This window comes from Syngnathus scovelli, chromosome 10 (assembly GCF_024217435.2).
Source record: "Syngnathus scovelli strain Florida chromosome 10, RoL_Ssco_1.2, whole genome shotgun sequence".
Taxonomy (NCBI): domain Eukaryota; kingdom Metazoa; phylum Chordata; class Actinopteri; order Syngnathiformes; family Syngnathidae; genus Syngnathus; species Syngnathus scovelli.
This window is the reverse complement of record NC_090856.1, coordinates 8,128,641-8,152,664: the sequence shown is the minus strand read 5'-3', so window position 1 is coordinate 8,152,664 and position 24,024 is coordinate 8,128,641. Positions and strand designations below refer to the sequence as shown.

Genomic DNA, 24,024 nt, shown 5'->3' with positions numbered 1-24,024 from the left:
TTTTCAAAGTAAAATGTTTGCGTGGCGGTTAATATAGTGCATATAATCTCATTTATAACAAAAATGGTTTCTGCAGGATATTAAAGCAAATCGAAACCTAACAGATGATATATTTCACGCACTGTCCATTACAAATCTGTCAGGTTTGAAAAAAGGTTTTCTGCTTGTATGACTTCAAATTAAAAGCTATAAAAGGATGCTTAAATTTCAAGCAGTTGTAACAAATTATGTTGCTAGAAAGTATCTCATTAGATCAGATTTGCTCCCCCATGTTTTCAATTGCAATGTAATCGCAAATATGTAGTAGAATAAAATAATAAAAGGTTGGCCACAGGGTGACGCCATTGATTTAATAATAGACAAATTAATAATATTCATATTTATTGTAGTTTCACAAAACAATCAGTCTCACTGCTGTGCCCCATAAAGGTTACCAACAAAGACAAAAAGGTGCAAAGGTTTTGTGAAATATTCTGTAAAATTATGTCTTATTTATTTGCCGCTTTGAATGTAATTTGAATAACACCTCGGCTGTTCAGAGTGCATACGCTTTATGAGTTCAGCAAAGGTGAGCCAACTCGTGGATGTCTCATCACTCATGTGATAACCAAGGTTTATGTGTAAATGACGTCATACCATAATAATAATAGTTTATTAATATTATTATTATTAATAATAACAATACATTTTATTATCATAAAAATTTATTATACCATCTACACGCAATAATGTTACATATTCCATACATATCTGTTTTAAGGATGATGAGTGATGGTGAACAGGAGAGACGTGTTCTTTCTCATTATAATGTGAAGAACTACAACAAATTGGCATCCTCTTTTTTGTTTTCATGTTAATATTATGACATTTTGTTAGCCCACTTGTTGCCCTCATCTTTTAAATAAAGCAACTAACGTGGCAGCTGCGAAACAGATGTCATTGAAAACGATCTTGGCTTGGCTTGCATGAATATTTACCAAGTCCGAGGATCATGTTGCATGGCTGCCAGGGATATGAGTTGGAACTTCTGCTTCAAAAATTAACAAACATTTCATAAAAACTCTGTGTTATCCTTACCATTGCTCACATTTGTAAATGTGGCTTTCTAACCACAAAAATCCATGGAACTTGTTGGACGCTAGAATTTTGGCAAATTAATTATAATAGTGGTTATTTGTGAGCATGTGTTATATGTGTAGAGTGCTGTGTTGTTCAGGATCCAAATGAAAACAGCTAGTTTAGGCTGTAGATAACGACGAGCCTAGTGTCAAAAGCTATTGAATGTCACCCACACTAACTAGTGAAAAGGTTAATTAATAAGGAGTAAAAATATTTTGTCTGGAGAATAGGTTCGAACATACTTGCAAGTATGTATCATTTAAATATATTAAGCCAAATGGTGAAAAAATGTTATTTAAAAAAAAAAGATAAATAGTGCAAATAATATTGAATTTAGCCTAAAATTACATTCAAAAGTCTGCGGCTTCAAAAGTCTGAGTTTAATGGCAGTACCTCTGCACCACCCATGCAATTTCTTGCCCAAGAATAACCCCAAAGTAACCTGGCAGTGTAAATAGATAATAAAACCTGTTCTGATCAATTTCACATGAGATTTCAATGCATAAGTAACCATTCAAACCAGAATTTCAGGGAGAATTGGTTATTTCAGCTCAGGAGGGATTAATTAGATTGGAAGAATAGAAGGTGGCTGTATCAAATGAAAAAGAAAAGACTTTCATATCAGTTTGATCCACACTATGGCCACCACAGTAATGCAAGGTGAACATAATTGTGCGCGTGGAAATGAACAATGGCAACTGTGTAGTGTGCTAAATATGATACACTGACAATTATGCAAATGTGCAGAGCATCCTTAAGCACTTAAATGTGTCAAGTAGAACGGATCAACAACAGTTATGCAAATATTGCAGCATGCCGAAGCAGCAATAGTGATCTTGCTGATACAGTAGAGATGTGGAAAACTAGCAAAATGTCACAGAAATGTTTTTTAGGAGCGGGGCTGATAAAAAGTTTCAAAAATACTGTTAATAAGCAGTCAAACTCTTTTTTTTTTTTTTTTAATACATCAGAACAGAAAAATGGATATACTAAATGTCTTGCTGGCACAAATATCTTGAACAGCATAATTGCTTCAATCTTTTTTTTTTCCAGTCATCAGGCTGTCTGGACTGAAAAAGAAAAAAAAGTCCTTTCAGTCATCAGGCTGTCTGGGGTTGTTCAGTGTCGCACTGGTTAGCACATCCGATTCACAGTTAGGAGGGTGCGGGTTCGATTCCACCTCCGGCTCTCCTTGTGTGGAGTTTGCATGCGTGGGTTTTCTCTGGGCACTCCGGTTTCCTCCCACATGTGGTATAGAAGATGGATGGACGGATGGATAGATAGGCTGTCTGGAGGCAAATTAGGGAAGGAAGGAATGATGCCCACTCACAAAACAGAACAATAAGGATTATGTCACGCGTGTCCATACAGATTAATTATATTAATTACGCTGTGTCCCAAATATTAGCGCCACATGTTGAGTTAGATGGCTTAATGATGGTTTATTCTAATGCACCTCACTCTGGTAACAAATAAATGTCTACTGGCATTCCAGTAGGCCTCATGATTTCAAAACATGGTCTGGAAAATAGTTTGAAACTTTTGAGAATATTTCATTTTGACGGCTCAATACTTTACCCCCTAAAAACAAAGATAGAGCGTCACTAGGCCACAAAGCATCTGCTGATCGATCAAACTAAATTGTCAGAACGCTTCAATCTTCGCAGACAATATTCTCAGAAGGCAGTGTGTTGTTTCCAGCCGCCCATCATAATCTGATCAATGGTGATTTCCAGCAATTCTCAGCGGTCATAGTTGACACGTAATAAATTATTTTTCCCCTGGAGTTGTGGGAGGATGCGTGTACAGGAAACGCAGAGATTTGCATATGAATGCAACAGTACAAAGAAGTTCCAAGATGATTTAGGACAGGTTGGCTTGATGGAATCCTGACGACAAATACAAATATACATACAAGCTCTAATTGCCATACGACTGCAGGAATGTGGAATTGACTCCTACCACTAATATTAGAGATAATTGTAATCCCACAATAGTTGATGGTGAGTTGCAAAAACAGGAGCATATGGTTGTCATGCGAGTGTCACACACCCCACACACACATACACACACGTTCAGCTCCCACAATTAGCATTATAGTAATTATGTAATTACCTGGGCACAATTATAAATTTGAATGCTGGGGTGGTGTGCGTGTGTAAGATGTGAAGCGGTAGAGGGTGACGACAATGGGTGGCATGAGGCGATGGCGAGGGAGGCTTAAGGAGGGAGCTACAGATCAGAAGCGCGAGACGAGAGAGCAGCTCATTGTTCACACTCCCTTTCAATCCACGAAGCTCTAGCACACTCGGGAGAAGGTAAGACACATCTTTGAACTTTTCTCTGCTTCGTTAACCTGTAATAATGGATTTGTTTTAGCTGGAATTCACCTGTTGATTTGGTAGGGCAAATAGAAAAAAAAATGCATTATCTTGAATGAACAATATTCTGCTGCAGTGATCAAGGCAACGTACAAACAGGAAATAAAGAAATTAATGCTCACTGGTCACTCACAGTATAGATTGGTGGCAAGCTGCTGACTCAAGATTTGGTAAATTTCTAAGGATAGTTTTAACATAGGAAAGAATGGAAATCATAAAACCTTCATCAACTGATCAGAAATCATTACAGTAAAATTGTAACCTTTTTGACGTGTTCATGTGTAAAGCCATTATTATTGGCTGAAACATGAAAACAATAAAATACATTGTTGACTTAAGTGTGGGATAATGAACAGCTCAGATAGCCTCACATTGGGCTGGTTTCGCATGTTACAAGTTACATTCAGATTCTATGTTTATCATCATATTGTTGCACCTCCAACCAGTTCACTGCTTTGCTCCATTGTTTTAAAAAGAAATGTAACGTGGCATTTCAGTGCACATGCACACCAGTTATGTGCACTCCTGCCAATAGTTGCATCTTATTTTTTTGGTACTTATAGTCAAACGACCCCAGCCTCAGCATAAGGAAATATAAAGCATCAATGATAAATGTAAAGCCATTCCTTACACTAATCCTTTCTATTTACATTTTAAATTTTGTCAGGGAGTTCCGGAAAGAAAAAGATGGAACCAAAACATGATACTTGTAAAATCATTATCTGTGTTAAACGCCTGTTTCCAATACTACATACGTATATAAATGCAATAAAAATAATATACATTATAAACTAGTCTGGCTTACCCTTTAGGCCACCGATCCCCAACCTTATTAGCACCACGGACCGTATTTTTGTCAGACAATTTTTTTCACGGACCAGTGTTTTACAAATCAAATCAAAATCAAATGTCAAAAGCATCAATAAATCAAATATTCACCGACTGCACATTGTTTTTAAAAGTTTTCTTTGCAAACATCGTATATATATATGTTTTCAGACCAAGGGTTAGGGTTAGGGCTCCATGCCGAGTTCTCTGCTAAGTGGTTCAAGGCAATTTCAGCAATATAGCTATTAAATGTACCTTTTGTTATCCCGTACTGACAAATGACAAATAAATTGCTAAGTAGCATCAGTATATATATATATATATATATATATATATATATATATATATATATATATATATATACCTTTTGTTATCCCATACTGACAAATGAGAAATCAATTGCTAAGTACATAGTATCATGATTTCTTTTGTAAGCAAGTAAATCACAGAAGTGGGGCGCCAAATAAAATCCCACTTTGGGTCTGTGTAGTGTGAATAAAAATCAATCAAGTGTGAATATGATGCCAGAGAAGTCATGCATCCAAGTACAGAATCTTAATGAGTCATAGCTAAAAGTGGCATGCATATAACAGAGGAGGTTTGTGTTTTTGGACACTACTGTATATTAATTTTTCAGATTGATGAATTAATATGTTACAAATAGTGCAGTACAGATTTACTTTAGGACTCAGACAGAGGCATTATGGAAGTAATGACATGGTGAAAGTAAAACACAAAAATACCCAACGGGGGGCAAAAAAAAACCTGAAAAGGCAGTGAGTCCTTTGGGGGGAAAAAATGACATGTCTTTTTGGACTGAAAATTATATGATTGGATAGATGGCCTCTTTACCAAAGTCATGAAGGGGCACAGCTCTTGCAGCAAATGCATTCACTAGCCATATGAAATCTTGAAATTGAACCCTGGCTCAGATCAAATCTACAGCAGTACATTCACAGATGTCACTTTTCCCACACCAACTTTGCAAACCTACTAAAAATAGGTTATTCTTCCAAACACCCATTTAAATTAAGACTATATTAATCAACACCTTGTGAAGGGTGCGCTGTGCCCATCCTATGCATAGTTAACACCACAAAATCATCTGAAATAATCTTAAATTTAAAATGCTTGACAACGCATCTTCATGCAAACATGTGTCAAGCTTCTTCCAACTTCTTAGCAGCAACACTGCATGGTTATGTTCAAAAAGCACATGTCCGCATTAAAGGAAAAGTCATCTTGCTGCTTCATTGTGTATACAAAACTTCATGCATCACAGTTCATGGCGGAATTATCAATGTGACTTTCATCTAATGTTGGCGCTAATGGCCACTGGAATTCCCAGAAATACTAAATGATCTTCTTTGTGCTCCTTTCCAAGTTCCATATGGAGGCATAGCCAAAGGACAATGTTATTTAAAATTTGCTTACCATCAAGATAAAGTAAAAGCTGCTAGTTTGAGTCAAAATAAATGCATAAAAAACACAAGTAGACTCACTGCTGACCTTGTGACTGCTGTTATTTAGTAATAACCCAATGCATGGTACAGAACAATAATATAATTAAAAAGCACTTTGCCAATATTTCTAATATTGCTTGGAGCAGTGTGCCCAAAGAGCCTAAGATAAAATTAAATTGTCATTCATGGACCACTTTAACTTTAAATCTAAATTCATATGTTCAGGAAAACAAACTGAATCTCCCAAATGAAACAGGCGACATGATTAGACTGGCAATGAACATTTCCAGTCACATCATGAATCCAAGCTCAGAGAAAAACAGCCCAATTAGTGAGGATTTACGAATGGGAATTAGGAAAGCGAAGAGACTTTATTGTTGTTTTGGAGGCATTTGCTAATGCCTAAAAAAAATATCTCTAAAAATACTAATGTACAGAGCTCAGCAAAAACGACTGCACCTCAATATATTTATTTGAAAAATATTGGCATACTCGTCATTACGTGCATACGTTAATCCAATAAAAAGTTAGCAGAATAGAGACAATGGGAAAATCTATGAGAATATTTTCAAGATTTTAGCACTATATTCAATGAAGAGCGAAGTGGTTGTCTTGTTGCCATCAAAAAGAAAAGTTGTGCATTGGGTAAAACCCCAATGAACATATACAGGTCACATGATTTGAAGCTCTTTTTACAATGGCAATTTAATCTTATTCATCAGTCTGCTCTACATTGTCACACTTGAGATCCCATGTTCATTAAAAGTAACAGAATATTTAACAGGGAGTTTTGGAGATAGCTTGAAAAAGAATGGATGAAGACTATCATGTCATCACCAGGCTTGTATCTTTCTAGAAAATTATTAAAGAAAATATAATGAGGTTGTTAAAGTCTGTCTTCTGTCTGTAATAATTGACTGTATTTCTGTGTAGATTAATTCATGGATGTTTATGTCAATTTTCACAGATAGTCTCACCATTTGAAGAAGATGACTCCTGACACAAATGGCAGTAACATGCAAGTGGAGAACACAAATGTGACATTGGTCGAGTTTCTGGAGAAACATCTGGGACCCCGGCGCTCACCCATGTTGCTTCCTATCTTCATCAATTACCTGATCATATTTTTGGTCGGCGTGTTTGGCAATGTGCTGACTTGCACAGTCATTGCACGCAACAAAGTCATGTGGACGCCAACCAACTACTACTTGTTCAGCCTGGCCGTGTCGGACTTGCTGGTGCTACTGCTGGGCATGCCGCTGGAGCTGTACGACCTGTGGCAGAACTACCCTTTTCTGTTTGGGAAGGGAGGCTGCTACTTTAAAATCTTCCTGTTCGAGACAGTCTGCTTGGCATCCATCCTCAATGTGACGGCGCTGAGCGTGGAACGCTACATTGCTGTGGTGCACCCACTACGTGCAAAATATGTCGTGACGCGCACCCATGCCAGGCGAGTCATCCTTACGGTGTGGGGTGTGTCCGTGATGTGTGCTCTTCCCAACACAAGTCTGCACGGGATTTCCTACCTGACCAGTAACTCAACCAGCCCTGACGGGCTACACAATGTGGAGATCCCTGACTCGGCCATGTGTACGCTAGTGAAGCCTCAGTGGATCTATAAACTTATCATCCAAGTCACCGCCTTGCTATTTTTCTTCCTGCCCATGCTTACCATTAGTGTTTTATACACACTTATTGGGCTGCAGCTCAAACAGGAGAGGATACACCAAGTGATGGAAGCAAAGTCAGGTGCCGGTCAGGAATGCTTAAGTAGCGTCCGCACTCAACAACAAAAGGCCAGACGACGACAGGTCACCAAAATGCTGTGTACGTTTCACCTGACTGGTTATATTTTCTAGTGAACGACTTGAACAGGCTGTTTTTTTTATTGTTGTATACTTAAAATGTGATTAACTAATGTAACTCGCTCATGCAAAAAGGGGCGCAAACATGAATGCTCATGTAAATCGATGTTGAATCGGATTAATTGGATGTCTCTAAAATTGCATCCGCCAAATTTGGTTTGCAAAATTGCTGCGCTGTTAATTTAGCTAACCACGCCTGTCTACTGCCCAAATACCGGGTGGTAAACCGGACAAGGAAACTTGTATGTTTTGAAAAGCAAGACAAAAAAAAATATTGAGTCACATTGTTGACACAGCAACGCCATTATGGCGACATTTAAAAAAATGCTGATAGATTGTTTTCATGTTCCCCACAAGGGGACGTGTACAAATGTATAATAAAAAAAATCGTAAAATACCTAAATCAATTATCCGACTTAGCACCTTTGTGGGGGTCAAAAGCCTATTTCAGGGGGGGACCATGTCCTACGCAGCCCACCCTCTAGCTCCGCCACTGCGTGCATTGGCATTATCGTATCTGCGATTCATCAACATATTTTAGTTGAATTGTGCGTAATCTGTTGACAAATGTTGAATCTCTTCAGACCATGTGTACGTACAAAAAATGGTCATCTTTTGAAAAAACGTCACATTGCATCTTTTACCAATTACTATTACTAATTACTATTAATAAAAATTATAATGTTTTCGAAAAAGAATGATTCAATCATTTACAACCACTGAGTTTAGGTCATTCTGTGCGCCTCCTCAATTCCATATAGAAATTTCTAATGCTTTCATCTTTACGTGCTTGTTTGCAGTTGTTTTAGTGGTGGTTTTCGGGATCTGCTGGGCCCCATTCCACACTGATCGCCTCGTATGGAGTTTCATCACCGAGTGGACCGACAGCCGCATGCAAGCCTTCGAGTATGTGCACATCCTCTCTGGAGTGTTCTTCTACCTCAGCTCGGCAGTCAACCCAATCCTCTACAACCTAATGTCCACACGTTTCCGAGAAATGTTCAAGGACGTCATGTGCCATCGGGCGCACAACTCCATTCCCAGAAATTATTCTTTAAGTGTCACTCGGGTGACACTCCGCAGTACCCTGAATGAAGCGCCACTTAGCAGTGGAGCTAACATTGGGGAAGTGGAGGCAGAGGATGGAGAGCAGGTGGTGAAAGAAGAGATCAATTACACATGTAAAGCTTTGTGATTTTCTGTTTTCTGTCCAAGACATCTATTATCCATACCATTGTAAAATTACTACAGCAGGCGAGGAAAGACAAATTATAAGGACAGAATTAAAAGGAAGAATGCATTTTATTCACTGTTGTTGTGCTGGTCTTATTCTTGTAGTTTTATATGGTCTATGTTAAAGAGTATTTGTATTTGTCCGTAATTTATCTGTCTGAAATCCACAAAAAGTACAGCGTTACACACGGTATTTGTGACAAGACGAAATGTAAATAGTGGATATCCGCATAAAATGAACATGAATGAAAATAAAATGAAAATGTATTATATTGATATAACTTGAGATATAGTGATAATGGCCTAAGTGAATCTCAAGAACGATAATGACACACTTATGCCATAATCACAGTTTGGCACCGGCAGATTCACAAATTCATTTTATTTATTTTTTTGTTTATATCTTTACTGCAAACGATTTCACAAGGTTTTGTATTGACCTGACCTGTTCTATACTGCTTACAGTAACTTTAATGTGAACTAATTGAAACCGGAGCGAAATATCTTGTTTTTGTGCTGTTGTGGATGTAACCGTGAATATCTTACGAATATCAACTGTTCAAAAATTACAATATTGTGTGTTGCTAAAAACCAGCAGAAATAAAGAGGTGCTTTTCTGCCATGAAGGAAAATATGCTCACAAAAGTTTGGCAATTGTTTTGATGATTATTAAAATGCTTTTGGGGAGGAATCCTCCCTCTCTGGCCCCATCTTGTGGCTTTATTTTATTTTTAATGATTATTTCTTCACTTTGCATGGCATGACTAAAATGAGTTTATCAGAGACAGGAGAGAAAAAAGGCATAACTCGTTAAACTATAATTGTTTCTTGTCCAGCTCTTTAACTTGGTTTAGCAGTAAAATTAAAAAATAATTGGAAAAGTCTCTATGCTTCATGTCAAGGGATATAAAGGTGTTTTTTTGAGGCATGGATAGCTGCATAGGGCTCCAGTGTTGTTGTGACAGTTCTCATCAGGTCATCGAGTAATTTGATCACCTTTCATGTTTTGATTCATTGTACGTTCCAAAAATAAATCATCAAACTGGTAAGATTTTGTTTTTTGGCAGTACTCCATCAACATGGTACATTGGTTTAAACTAACAAAATCAGGTCATGAAAAGTTGAATTTAAAACAAACCAAGACATAATATAAAAGTTTCATTGATAATAGCAAAGTCATGTCACAAGTTCTTACATCAATAGATGGCAGTCTCATATTTTTTTCCCATGGCTGGGATATTTTAATTTTATGTTAATTTCAACATTTTACATTTAAATTTTAGTCATGACATTGTGTGAAAGCGAGCCCAATTGCAGCTTCAATTTCAGATACAAACGAATGGAACCCAATCTGAGTAGGGGACTGGTCATAAATGATGCATATAAACACACTGCTTATTGATAATGACAGTGAGAAGGGCTGATAATGGAAATTTAATACGTTAGCAGATGAGAGTTGGGTGATGACTGATGAGGGTTCAAAGTCATAGAGCAGATGTGGACGTTAAGAATGATGCCTCGGGGGGCTTCTCAGAGATAAGGCTGATATGAGAGAACGTACGTAAGGGGCATGCCAAAAGCGAGGTTTACAAGTTAGTGATGCTATTAAATGGATGTGGATGAAATATATATTAATGATTCATCATGACGAATAATGTGGATGGAATATACATTAATGATGATTAGTTGATGAAATATTATTAAATAATAAAGTCATTAGCGCAAAGCACTAAAATAGTTGATGAAATATTGTCAAATAATACGGCGATTAGCTCAAGATACTAAATTAGTAGAATATTTCTAACTGTTTCACAAAATGCTAAATATACTAAAATAGATTTTATGAGCTGAATGGCAGAATTAATAAAGACTGAATATTTCACTATGTTTACAATGTCCTTAAAATGTAATTTTCGATTTGTACTACTAAAACAAGTTTTCCATGATATTCTATTTAAGTGAGATCCAATTACATGTTCAAGTGTGGGTGTACCCCGCCTCTCGCCTCAAAGTCAGCTGTGATAACTTTAGACAACTTATCACCTCCCAAAGGGCTTTTAAGTGTTCTGAATGAAAGTGATGAGTTATATGCTAACAAATCCTCGAAGCCCTTCAACCAATTGACGAAAATATTTCAGAATTTCGGAAATTCTCGAGGCAGCTTGACATATGAAATGAGAACCACTCTGGGAAACAACTGCTGGTAATCAATGCATTGCTCTGATATAAGGAGCGGAAAATCTGTTCCCATCAATGCACAAGCACAACAGAGCCCATTCGAGGAGAGGCTTCAGTCGGAGCCTTCTGGAAGAACTCGTGAATCTCTGAGATTAAAAGCATTAATCATCAGTTGCTTAACCAAGACAAATCTATTTTTTTCCACCTATCGGCGATTAAGGATTTCAATTGCAACCTTATGACATTCTGGCGAACTCCATTGTCAAGAGGGTTCGGGCTATGCTGGAAAGGAATTGTGACCCAAAAAAATCAATTTAGGGCCCAATTTGGACATTTTATGTCGTATTCACTTTTGATTGCCACATGGTCTGATATTTTGAGGGCACAGTAAACGTTTACTATTATAGAAGTGGTACACTTGTTGTCCCATTGAAATCTGTCAACAGGTCACAATTTTGTAAATTTCTATTGCATCTTTCTGCATTGTACTGTTTAAAATGTTTTATTCATATGACGCAACAGTGTTGGCAGCGCTATGAAAAGGCATTCCCACTTGCAAGAAAATGCTAGAGATTACAAATGTGAACACATTTAGCTATGACTCCTTGATATAAATAAATGTTAAAATAATACATGAGGTATATTTGTACCTGATGTACTCAAAACAATTGTTTATGAAATCAGATTCATGTATAAGTAATTACTATACTCAATTTACTTCTGACTTGTTAGAAGTCATCAGTAGTGTAGCAGTTCACTGGCTAACTTGCAGGCGTCACCATTTTATCATAATTCCCAATTATCACTGCTACTCTCATGTTTCCGTTTCACTGTAAATCAGATTTAAACAGCAAGTTTATTTCTTAGACAAAACTTTTATTTATTTAATAGGGCTGTTCCATAATTCAGTATCACTTTGTTATCTTACACGTGAGGCTGTTGAAAATATGAAACCTAACTTGTATTCCATAAAACTTAGCTCTTGAGGTTTCGTGGCAAACATTTTAACCAACAAAACAAACAAGTGAAACTTTTTATAAATGTTCAATATAAGAGTCCTTGGTTACATTGCATACCTATTTTTTATGTCAAGTCAATTGCTCTCCCATTGCCTCAAAATATGCAAACTAACACTGGCAGTTTATGGATTGCATTCAAAATGTCATCAATCAGTGATTTTTATGGCACAATAACACTAGAGCATTTCTCGAGCTGAATGCGTACAAACACATGGGAAAATACATATACTAATAAAATGGATTTATTTACTTGGATGATACATGCTGAAACTGAGATGAGGTCCGTAAACAAGAGGCCAGTGGTCTACAAGACAATGTTGGCTTCCAAACAAAAGTCGTGACCATTTTAAAAGACCTCTTCAACCAGAGACACTCGGAAAATAAATTGCTATTTCACACTTGAAATGGCTTGTGACTTGATTTTGATGCAAGACAGTATCAACAACCTCACAAGTGCTGAAATACACACTCAACAGACACTTGAATCCAACAGCGCAATGGAATGAAATCCAATGAAGAGCTGGAGCAGAGGTAAGACTTCTCACTTTGGATTGATGTTGTTTGAGATGTATTCATGCACCAACATGGTTATTTAATGCAGGGGTCACCCACCTTCCGGAAACTAAGCACTACTTTTGGGGTACTGGTTAAAATCTTTCTTTACAGTATTCTATGCACCCGCATTAGTCGAATTATTATTGTGTTTGTGGAATGATGGTGAGTCATTTCTGTTGTATTTTTCACCTCAGCGGCTGCCATTCTCCTTCAAACACTTACACTGGACTTCTTAGTAGAAATAGGTTCCAAACACGACCACCGCACAGAATAAACTTTCCTGTGAAGACAAAAATATTCAGAAATAAACACGCACCGATACAAAGCCACCCCTTCCAAAAAAAAACAGACCATAACGAATACAAATTCTTACATTCATGAAAATATCTTCTGCGTAGTTGTCGGTATCAGCATCCCATAAACATCTTGACGACATCCTGTCAAATCCGACAAGTTTTATAGAACGCTTTCAAAATAATAATTTAAATCAGTACGTCACTCACTTGACTCCTTGTCCACGCTGTTCTCCGATGGTCACCTGCACAACAAGTTTGTACCTGTCAAATCCTAAATCTGTGTTAGAAGACAGAAAAGAAAAAAAAAACACAATGATTAGTAATAATGCAAACATTTAATTATACTGATTTTCATTATTGTAATGATTGATAAAGGATTCTTTCCACAACTGTTTGGTTTAGAAGCAAGCGTGTGTGTGTGTTTTTTTTTTTTTTTTTTTTTTGTAGCAGACGTGCATCACTCACTCTTCACTTTATCCTTCACACAATCAGCCACCGAGCGGGTAAGCTCTGCGACCTCGTCTGGGTCAAATTGTACTTCAAACAGGCGTGCCTTCACTGTTTCACGAATGCACTCCTTCACAACTGCAGACTTGAATCTAGATTGTTACAGAAAGGCCACAAAAGAATACAAATAATGGACTCAGTATAATGCAACATACAATCAATCTCTCTGGGAGAGTAGTTCAAATGAAACTACTACTTTTGTGTCAAACCCCAACTATTTTAGTCTTAAGTTTCTACTGAAAGGGCTTTTAGTATTTCAAAATGATCATAACCATTAGTATACTAAAAGCATGGGGGGGGGGGGGGGAATTGTGGTTTACGGTCGCTAGGTAACACGAGCGTCGGCGAAGGTATAGTTGCAAGCTCACGTCACAAGATAGTGACTTAGCTTGAAAACAACTCACTTGTGCTGATAGTTGGGCCGTATGAGGTATGTATCCGAGCCTTCCATCACATATCAGTCATTTAATAAGTCAACAAGGAATTCCATAAAAGAAAATCATGCAATTCTTCACTCGTGCTATGCAGTGTTTGAGCTGCGACCTCCGGAAGTTATTTAGTAACAACTGAGTGACAGACTGGTATTTTCAAAATAAAAGAAATTCCTCTGTTTCCGGCGGAGCTCCGTTCCTCCTACGACGTCGTAACCTAAACGTGTCTGTAAATCGGAATGCCCCGCAATCCATCTCTCATCTACAATAACGCATTAGTAAAATATAAATGATCACATTAAATATTTGGAAAATAAACACAAAATTTGTGTGAAACAAAAAAATACACACAAAACCAATCATAAGATTAATTCAAGGATGTGACTTTTAATTATGGTGACAGAAGCCGAATTAAGGGGCAATGTAAATCGCCACAGGTCAGAGGTCTCTTTCCAAATGCTTTAAAAATCTCTTCCCATACTGTAGAGTCTACAGTGTAGACAGTAACTGGAAGTTAGAAAAGATGAATGTCGTGTCCAAATGTTAGATGAGCGTGCAGACTGAAGGAGAATGTAAACGATGACCATTTGCTTCAAGGTTCCTAGTTAGTAGAAGGTAACCCCACTCCACCCTTCTCCAATCTTTTCAATCTTACCAAATTATGCACTATGAATCACAAATTGGTGTCTTGGAACCGTGGGAGTTCAACCTTGAAAGGCTTTTGCAGATAGCTCAAACGATTAGGTACAATAAGAGAGTCTGTCGTAGACCTTTGAACTCTACCGCGCATCCAGTTTTTACATCATACACATAATTATTTTGTCAGTTAGAATACAGTTTTTCGATTTGGTCATCAGAACAGTTAAATATTTTTGGGCAAGATGACGATATGAATTAAAAATCGTGCAAGTGGTTAAACATAAGGTATAATTAATTAATAGAAAGAACACTGGTGTAGCAATATACATAAAACAATCAAGATAAGTCCACTTTGCAGATACGATATGCTTTAGCTACATTCAGCACTATTAGAACTCTCTTATTAGACAAACAAAACAACGTTCATAATTCTTAATGTGCAATATTTGATTAAAGCGACTGGAGACTGAGCTTCTGAAAAATGTTGTGATAATCAAAACGCCCTGGGTGTAAACAATATGTTCAACGTTTCACTGTTGAATTGCTCATTATTTAAAACTGCAGGCCTACTGTATATCAGACACTCTAGTGTTGTGGTCATCATGGTCTTGAATATTTTATTCCATTTAGGCTGTTAAGTACTTGATTTATTTTTCAGAATAGAATGAAATAAAAAGAAATATTGAAGGACACATTGTTAAATGTTTGTTAGTGGACAATGTGGTGTCTGTACTGCAAGCAATCTTGTAGTGTATATACAGTAAACATTAACCAAAATTCCAAATTACAATTACTTTTTTTATGTATGTTTTGTAATCGTCTCCATTTGTTACGCAGACTTATTTAAAAAATAATGTGGTGAGAGGAAAAAAAAAAAAGCTTTGTGGTGATTTGTGACCATAGGAGAGCATGCCTCTCGTTCACCTGGCATCAACACTTATTTGTTTGTGACCAGCAGGTGTGACACTGATGTTATACACATATGAATATGAGCTCGTGCTGTGGTTTGTTTTGGTTTTTCATTTATGTATAAAGAAAGCGGCTGCCTTGTCACGCAGAATTTTTGCTTTAACCACCATTATTTGCATGTCTTCTAGCTTCTGTTGCTCGTGCCACTATATATATATATACAGCGCTGTATGCATAAGCAGGCCGATAAGGAGCACTCAAGTCATCAAGGGACTGATAGGTACGTTATTTTTATCCTGCTAGAATTGACAGCTACGTATATATTAATAACATGATAATGGAATACTGTACTAGCAATTCTCAACAGGTACACATGGGAAAGACAGCGATGGCCATGCTGATTATGCTGCTGATTTTTATTCCAGGTATGTTTATTTGCAAGCACTCAAAAGAACAGCACAGATCTACAGTCGCAGTGGAACGCTAGTGAACATAAGTGATTGTCTGCGTGGTGTGCCGAATGCGAATTGAATTTCCCCGAAAACCAGAAAAAAGACCCGTTTGTTTGTGACCATCAGCTCAATGCATCGCAATCAAGGTCAACTGCTCGGAACCAAACCAACTGGCATTGCTGGAGGCCCTGAAGCCCATTTTTAAGATGGGCGCCATTCGGCCAGTCACAAACATGACAACCCCTACCAACGTCAGGTTACATTTTCTTCTCTATGCAATATTAGGAGTGGTAAGTTCAACTCAGTTGAAATCCAACTATCCAACTATTTCTACTTTAATGTCATTATTGTATATAAGAGTGACTGTTTTGAAAATATGAATTTTGTTCTTCAGAATGAGAAGGCTCAACTCCTGACGACCTTTCTTTGGCAACACTTTGTAAGTAATGCATCATTTGTTGTTTTATGATGGAAATGCGGCGGCTCGGTGGCGCACTGGGTAGCACGTCCGCCTCACAGTTAGGAGGGTGCGGGTTCGATTCCACCTCCGGCCCTCCCTGTGCGGAGTTTGCATGTTCTCCCCGAGCCCGCGTGGGTTTTCTCCGGGCACTCCGGTTTCCTCCCACATCCCCAAAACATGCTTGGTAGGCCGATTGATCACTCCAAATTGTCCCTAGGTGTGAGTGCGAGTGCGAATGGTTGTTTGTCTCTGTGTGCCCTGCGATTGGCTGGCAACCGGTTCAGGGTGTCCCCCGCCTACTGCCCGATGACGGCTGGGATAGGCTCCAGCACGCCCGCGACCCCCGTGGGGACTAAGCGGTTCAGAAAATGGATGGATGGATGATGGAAATGCAATGACTTGATGGTTCCTTTTGCATTCATGTCCACGTTGCGTCAGTCTTGGCAGAATGAGTTTGTCACATGGGATCCAGACCAGTGTGGCACCGACAAGATTACTCTTCCCAGAGAAAGATTTTGGGTTCCAGATCTTGTCATCCGTGAATTGTGAGTTTCTAAACCTAATCTTGTGTTGTTCTTAGATTCACAGCCAGTTCTGTACATCAGTTGTTTTGAAATAAGTTATATTGAATTTCCAAATCTAATTGTTTCTCAAACATAATTTTATATATCAAATGTGTATCCGTGTGTTGCAGTATGGATCAAGACAAAGCTCCAATTGTTCCTTATGTACATCTGTACAGCGATGGAAAAATGCTCGACGCAAAACCAGCCAGAGTTGTCAGTTCGTGTAACCTCGACATCTACACTTTCCCCTTTGACATACAGAACTGCACTCTTACCTACGGGTCCTTCATAAACATAGGTAACAGATTTCGCTTGGGATAAAACTCCAAACAAGATTCACCTCTTTGTGTGTCTTGACATGTGAAGAAATTTAAAATAAAGCAGACTTTGACTTTGAACTCTTATCGCTGACACCCTATTTATGATTACAGTTGATTGTTTGACACATGCATTTAAAAAAAATACATAATTTCTATCATGTAATGTAAGATGTTAACAACAAAATGTGTTTTCTTTGGTTCAGCAAGTATCATGAAGTTGTCCCTATCGATGCCTGACGATACCATCACAGCAATATCCAAGGAAGTGATGACCACTTTAGGAGAATGGGAGCTGCTGAACATCACTGCCGTAGAGCGCAATCATCAAAACGATAGCGAGGAAGCCTACTTGGATGAGCTTCGATTTTACGTATGTCCGACCAAATCTGAATAGAACAATACTTACAACATTCCAGTCCTCAAAAAGCATTTCTTTTGCTAGATCCAACTGCGACGCAGGTCCACGCAGTACGTGGTGACCCTGCTGATCCCGAGCGGTTTCCTTCTCACCGTGGACCTTTTTAGCTTCCTACTCCCGCCGCAAAATGTAGACCGCTCTTCCTTCAAGATGACGCTTATCCTGGGCTACACAGTCTTCCTGCTCATCATGAATGATCTGTTGCCTATCACAGGAAACACCATCCCCCTCATCAGTAAGTGCAATACTCATGATTCTTTATGTATACAGTGAAGACCTACATAGTGGTTCATTGTGTCTCTGTCATATCTGGTGTACAATATTGGATTTGTCATTCTGTATTGATCATTATGTTTTTACACAACATGGTGCTTTTCATTATTAAAACAAGGTCTGGTCCAAGGTCTTTAGAATTACAATTATTATTATTGCAAGCATTCCATGATGTAACGCACCTCTCACTCAATATACCCATCCACTTCACCCGTGACCCTAATGAGGAAAAGTGGATTGGCTAGATAAACGTCTGTCATGGGTTTGTAATTTCAAACTGGCCAAATTAATGCACGTTCACGTTCAGAGATCTCGCCGCCACAATTTTCAAATAGTCTGTGAGACTGCATCAGAAATAGCACACGCACGCAATGATTTTATAAACAAATTCCTGAGGTGCAGTAAGTGTGGCGAAGCGCTACATTGGCAGCATTGATCATTTGCATGATCCATAAACAGTGTGGGCAAACACGTACGGATTTTCATATTGTCAAAATTCAAATGGCAAGCGAGCATAGTTAACCACAAGAAACAATTTGTATAAGTTTCTTTAGTGGAGTTACAATTTTGTCTTTGATTCTTGAGCACCCAATCTAGAAGTGAATGTGTGTGATTTACCTCCTGTCTTCCAGATGTGTTCTTTTCGCTGTGTCTGGCTCTCATGGTGGCCAGTCTCCTGGAGACAATTCTCATCACCAACCTGCTGCTCAGCTCCAAAAATGTCACTCCCGTACCTCGCTGGATCCGCGTGCTTGTTCTACACTTGCTTGGTCGTTTTGTTGGTCTACCTTGGGAAGAAGTCAAAGATTCAGGTATACAGACAACACGTTTTCCTCTTCACCATGAATGGAGAACCCGGCCCTGATACCAATTTCTTTTGTGACACCGATCCTGGAACTTTTCTGATGCATATATTGAATCTCTCTTAACAAACAGACACAAGAGGAAACCGTGTGTCCACACAACACGAATGTGGTGACCCCTCTCACGGGGAGAAAGGACAAGCAGTGGAGGACAGGGCCCTGCAGGAGCTCAGGAGCCTTGGTGGAGACCTGAAGGTCCTCCGCCTGCAGGTGGAGGAGCAGCTAGGGAGCAGCCAGAGCTCAAAGGAGTGGATCCAGGTGGGTTTTATCATTGACCGCCTGCTGTTTGGCACCTACCTCCTCTTCATATCTGTCAGCATCATCACCATCATGATCATCTGGGCTAGTCATTAGATGACAACTTTTTTTGTTTTAGTGTAATTGATTGATAGATCACTATGACATGCTTAATTTCTCAGTTGTACTACTTTGAAGAGTAATTGTTAATCATAACAATTCTCTAATTATCCCTCCTCTACAATTAGCGCTGACTAGATGATATGTTAAAGTACATACTAAAAATAAAATGATACACTCAACAAATTCCTGATAGTTTTGGCTGATTCATTTCAATCTACTGTAGTTACTGTTTTACAATTGTTGATGTTCTCTAAAGCATTGTCTTTTAAACAAAAAGATGAGTAAAAACTAAGCCAAGGAAATATCATGAAGTGAATACTGTAGAAGTAACGGTAAAGACCAAATGTGTGTAAAAGAAGATTATCAACTGACTGCGTATTTCCAAATATCTTTACCAGCATTTTTCGTCGCCATGCGCTATAATGATCTAATGCAATATAAAGCTATATCAATTGTTTGTCTATTATTCTGTATTATGCTTTGTTTTACGTTGTTGCCAGGTTTTTAATGCAAATGGGAATCTGGTCTCAATTGCGTTAGCTGGCTAGATTAAGATTAAGTAAATATATAATAGGATTAAACTAATGGGGTAGCTCGGTGGAGCCCTGGTTAGCACCTCCGCCTCACAGTTCTGAGGGTGCGGGTTCGATTCCACCTCCCTGTGTGGATTTTGCATGTTCTCCCCGTGCTACCAAAATGGTTAAAAATATGTATGCTTGACAAAACTCATTGTTTTGGCAAAATAAATAGCAACAACATATTCGCTGAGCCTCACTGTCCAACACTTTTCAGCAAAGCAATCATTAAACAGAAATTTTAATTAAAAAGAAAACTATGTGCAATTTAAAGGGTTCATGTCCATTTAGTCGTAACAGTTTTGCCCTGCAACAAAACTATTTAAACACTTTTTAACTGCCCCATGTATTCTCTCTAAATCCAAAACTGATTTATAAAATAAACAATTGGGGTTGGCAGGTATGGGAGTAATTCAGACAATCCCAAACCAGCACCAACCTAACAACCACTTTTGACCGACTGTTAATGTTTTTAGTGCTGCCCACAGAAAGTCACGTCTTCTATGGTTCTCTTCATCTTCATCTCTCTCTTCACACACGGTAAGAACGTGTGAATCACATTTATTTTTCAAACCTCCTGATTGTTACTGACGTTTTGCTACAGGCCTGTTATATGAGCAGACTGAAAGTTCATTATGGTTAATGTTTTAATTGGTAGAAAAATTTGTTTTGCATGACTTTTTTATTCAATATTTTTTTTGTAGGTCATTACTTCTTTTTTTTTAATAATTTTTTCGTAGGTCTTACAAATCAGATTTACGTACCTGCCTTACCATTTGAGTACTTGGCATTACATTTAGTGGTTCTACTGCTATTAAGCCTTAATAGGCTTGATAATTAAGGGGAAAAAAGACAAAAAAATAATTACACAAAATTATTTGAACTGTAATTTGTAGTAGTGAAGCAGCACACCTAATTGCCGATGTAATTCCCACTGTTAAGGATCGTGCAATGCCATCATGCCGAACTGCTCTCGCCCGGATGGCCCCGCCTTACTGGAGGCTCTCAAGCCCGTCTTTGACCTCCGCTCCATACGACCTGTCACAAACACTTCAACTACCACAACTGTCACAATTGGCTTCATCCTGCTTGGGATTCTTGGGGTGGTAAGGGACACTGACGTTCATTGCTCACAACCTCTATCACTTTAGATTATCCTCCACCCAAACAAAACATATTGACTTCTTTCAGGATGAAAAGGCTCAGATCCTGACAACATTTATCATGCAAATATTGGTGAGTCAATTTCTTTTGAAGCGAATGAGCTGCTGACAGGCAGCAAATTGGATTGTTAGATTGCATAACTGCCTCACAGTTCTGAGGTTTGAAAGTGCTCTGCAATTGTATATTGGGGGAACCTCACCCGTGACCTGAGAGAAGCTCAATAGAAACTGGACAAGTGGCAGAGAATGAATGAGCTTCCAGGTCAATGCAAAGGTTCAGAGTGTACTGAGCCGTGGCCCATAAAGTTTACTGTGAAAGATAATCAAGTATGCCATGGGGAAATTTTCAAATTTACGATAAACTATGCATCTTCATCTATGCCAGGATTGACAGGAAGAACAATGGAAAGCTCTACCACTAGATGGCAGATGCCTATTTTGTGAATAATTATACGGTCGTATACTGTGATTTTTTTTTCTGTTGTAAAATATGTGCTTTGAATCTTGGCACTGAATTTCATCTTGGATGCTATATTACATTGTGACAATCAGTGCGTTTGTGTTGCAGAGTTGGAAAAATGAGTTCATAAAATGGGACCCAAACCAGTGCGGCGCCGATTGGATTACAGTTCCCAGAAAACTGCTGTGGCTCCCCGATGTGGTTATTAATGAGTTGTAAGTCGCTGTAGCAATATAATGGAGGAACAATTGTTAGTACCCTAAAAAAGTTCAAGTTCAACCAAAGTAGACATCAGGATGTTGCAATTCAATTCACGAATTTGAAAATGTTGTTTTTCCTGCAGTATGGAGAAGAATGTGGCCCAATTTACGCCGTACACGTACGTGTACGCCAACGGCATTGTAGTAGATATTCGGCCTGTCAGAGTGGTGAGCTCCTGCAGGCTCGACATCTACACCTTTCCATTTGACATTCAGAACTGCACTTTGAGCTTTAACTCCTACGTCTACGTTTGTAAGTGTCAATTAAGTTTTCCAAACTCTATATATTTTTACATAAATACATGATGTGTATTTTTAAGGTTTGGCGTTTAATTTCTCTGTGCAATGAAAAATAAAATTCAGATTCTGAATTTGTCTGGATGTCAGATTAAAGTAACTAAAATGATTTTTCTTTCAGTACCTGCAGTGAAGCTTGGTAGCATAGCGTCGGTGGAGACATTAATGGAATATTCCGAACAAATGATGGCAACTATGGGAGAATGGGAGCTCATTGGAATCAAAGCATTACATCAGCAGAAGCCAACTTCGACTAACAGCACTTATGAAGAGCTTCGTTTCTTTGTAACTCAACATACTACCTTTAATTTCTTTTTTTTTTTTTTTTACATATTTAAAAAAGGAACATTTTAAATGTCTTTTGGACTTGATGGTAACTAAAAGTCTGTGGTGGGACATCATGGGATTCCTTTCATAAATATAAGTGACAAAATGTCATCATCAATATCTCACCAACAGATTTCAGTGCGGCGCAGATCCCTGTTGTATGTGGTCAACCTCCTGATCCCTTCTTGCTTTCTCATCACCGTGGACCTCTTCAGTTTCCTGCTGCCTCCTCAGAAGGTGGACCGCTCCTTGTTCAAGATGACGCTCATCTTGGGCTACACTGTCTTCCTGCTTCTCATGAACGACTTGCTGCCCATCACCGGAAACACCCTGCCGCTCATAAGTAGGTTTTCTTAAAAGCACCGATTTGGCTGGTGTCAAATAAAAAATGAAATTGTCCAAGAATTGCCCAACACACGTTATACACTTGCTCTGTTGTCATGCCAGATGTGTTCCTGTCCCTTTGCCTGGGTCTGATGGTAGTGAGTCTCCTGGAGACCATTCTCATCACCAACCTGTTGCACAGTTCCGCTCACTACCCAGAGGTTCCTCGCTGGATCCGACTGCTAGTCATCCACATGATGGGCCGCCTGGTTCTGATTCCTCCAAAGCCCAAACAAGTGCAACAGATCATCCAAAATCCTCTGGCACTAGGTATGGCACAATCTAAAGATACAAGAGAAGTAAAATGACAAAGATGGATTCTTACTTGCCTCCCCCACAACAGAAATGGACACTCAGAGAGGAGGTGACGGAGGAGCCCACGGACCAGAGGGGCCACTGGACAGGGACAAGGTGGTGGAGGAGCTTCGGTGCCTGGGAAGAGATCTCAGAGTCATCCGGCTGAAAGTGGAACAGGAGCTGAACGTTAGCCAGAGCACAGAGGAGTGGATCCAAGTGGCTTTCATCATAGACCGCCTGCTGTTCGCTATCTATATCCTTTTCTTATCTGCTAGCTTCATCCTCATCATCGTCATGTCGGTCAACTCATACAACACCTCGATTTAGCACTTGGAAACTGTCATGTTGTACCTTAATTATGGATTCAAGTTCAGATGTTTTAGTTGGCTTTGCTTGACATTTATTTTACTTTCTAGCAGAATCTTTTACAGATTATTAATGAGAACAGAGGGATGGAACATCATCCTCAAAATGTTTTTTTTGTATCTATTTTTTTTTCAACTGTTTGTTCATCAACACAAAATTAAGAAGGTTTGCTGAAATGTACGGGGTACATTAAAAAGTTTAATACAGCGAGATTATGAGTGTCTTTTCTATGTCAACCACAACTAAAGCATGAGACCACAGTCTAACAACTAACTAACATGCATAAGTGTCGCGTTTAGCGTCTTGCAAGTCCCTCAGGTGAAGGTGTTAAAAAAATAAAATGCTTGAATGGTTACTGAAGGTGTTAAACAAACAAGTACAATCGGTTGTTGGAAGTGAATCCCTAGCTCCATAACTACCGCTCTATAAATGCTAAAGATGTAATATTTTTGTAGATACCTAAACTTTTAGTAGATTGCATTTTAGTAAAACTACCGGTATTTTACTTTCAATGTCTTTGGTGTTAGTAAGCTTATTATTTATGTGAGCACAATTATATGATAACGAAACTCTTAGACTTAACTTTTGCAACCAAAAGGAAAACTATATTTTCAGGTTAGAATGTGCCTTCCAGAAAGCATTATAGTAAATTAAAAAATGGTCATTTGGACATTAAACTCTTGCCGATGAGTTGCAGTAATCTCCAGGGACTTTGTAATTATAAAAGTGTGTGCGGCTATTTGCTGGCAATCAGTGTTGC

The 24,024-nt window shown here is 38.5% G+C and overlaps 3 protein-coding genes across 5 annotated transcripts; 2 read left to right on the top strand and 1 right to left on the bottom strand.

Moving 5' to 3' along the window:
• Positions 1 to 2,210: 2,210 nt before the first annotated feature.
• dynlt2b (dynein light chain Tctex-type 2B) lies at positions 2,211 to 14,022 on the bottom strand. Of its 3 annotated transcripts, none has more exons than XM_049723798.2 (6): positions 13,849 to 14,022; positions 13,403 to 13,536; positions 13,145 to 13,214; positions 13,015 to 13,078; positions 12,864 to 12,921; positions 2,211 to 2,408 (listed from the first exon to the last, which is right to left on the bottom strand). In XM_049723798.2, the coding sequence occupies exons 1-5, from the start codon at positions 13,893 to 13,895 to the stop codon at positions 12,874 to 12,876; spliced, it is 363 nt and encodes a 120-aa protein (XP_049579755.1). In that variant the 5' UTR covers positions 13,896 to 14,022; the 3' UTR covers positions 2,211 to 2,408; positions 12,864 to 12,873. The 3 variants fall into 3 exon arrangements, with proteins under 3 accessions (XP_049579755.1, XP_049579763.1, XP_049579746.1); XM_049723806.2 differs by having other exon boundaries at positions 2,211 to 2,404; XM_049723789.2 differs by lacking the exon at positions 2,211 to 2,408 and having other exon boundaries at positions 12,313 to 12,921.
• nmur1a (neuromedin U receptor 1a) lies at positions 3,278 to 9,601 on the top strand. The gene is made up of 3 exons (XM_049723764.1): positions 3,278 to 3,437; positions 6,759 to 7,618; positions 8,457 to 9,601. The coding sequence occupies exons 2-3, from the start codon at positions 6,781 to 6,783 to the stop codon at positions 8,849 to 8,851; spliced, it is 1,233 nt and encodes a 410-aa protein (XP_049579721.1). The 5' UTR covers positions 3,278 to 3,437; positions 6,759 to 6,780; the 3' UTR covers positions 8,852 to 9,601.
• Positions 14,023 to 16,001: 1,979 nt separating the features above from the next.
• LOC125972531 (uncharacterized) lies at positions 16,002 to 23,476 on the top strand. Its single transcript, XM_049726283.2, has 17 exons — positions 16,002 to 16,165; positions 16,270 to 16,314; positions 16,774 to 16,880; positions 17,030 to 17,199; positions 17,425 to 17,591; positions 17,664 to 17,874; positions 18,545 to 18,724; positions 18,849 to 19,033; positions 20,187 to 20,250; positions 20,653 to 20,816; positions 20,902 to 20,946; positions 21,442 to 21,548; positions 21,677 to 21,846; positions 22,012 to 22,175; positions 22,350 to 22,560; positions 22,665 to 22,871; positions 22,945 to 23,476. Exons 1-17 carry the CDS (start codon positions 16,082 to 16,084, stop codon positions 23,223 to 23,225), a joined length of 2,562 nt encoding a protein of 853 aa, XP_049582240.2. The 5' UTR covers positions 16,002 to 16,081; the 3' UTR covers positions 23,226 to 23,476.
• The last annotated feature ends 548 nt before the right edge of the window (positions 23,477 to 24,024 follow it).

Coding starts and splice junctions, on each gene's coding strand:
- LOC125972531 (XM_049726283.2), top strand. CDS start 16,082: ATGGGCGCCATTCGGCCAGTCACAAACATGACAACCCCTACCAACGTC. Junction 17,875..18,544: donor AAACACCATCCCCCTCATCA/GTAAGTGCAATA, acceptor CCTGTCTTCCAG/ATGTGTTCTTTTCGCTGTGT. Junction 22,561..22,664: donor AAACACCCTGCCGCTCATAA/GTAGGTTTTCTT, acceptor TTGTCATGCCAG/ATGTGTTCCTGTCCCTTTGC.
- dynlt2b (XM_049723798.2), bottom strand. CDS start 13,895: ATGGAAGGCTCGGATACATACCTCATACGGCCCAACTATCAGCACAA. Junction 13,537..13,848: donor CGGCCCAACTATCAGCACAA/GTGAGTTGTTTT, acceptor GTAACAATCTAG/ATTCAAGTCTGCAGTTGTGA. Junction 13,079..13,144: donor CAGCGTGGACAAGGAGTCAA/GTGAGTGACGTA, acceptor CGGATTTGACAG/GATGTCGTCAAGATGTTTAT.
- nmur1a (XM_049723764.1), top strand. CDS start 6,781: ATGACTCCTGACACAAATGGCAGTAACATGCAAGTGGAGAACACAAAT. Junction 7,619..8,456: donor ACAGGTCACCAAAATGCTGT/GTACGTTTCACC, acceptor GCTTGTTTGCAG/TTGTTTTAGTGGTGGTTTTC.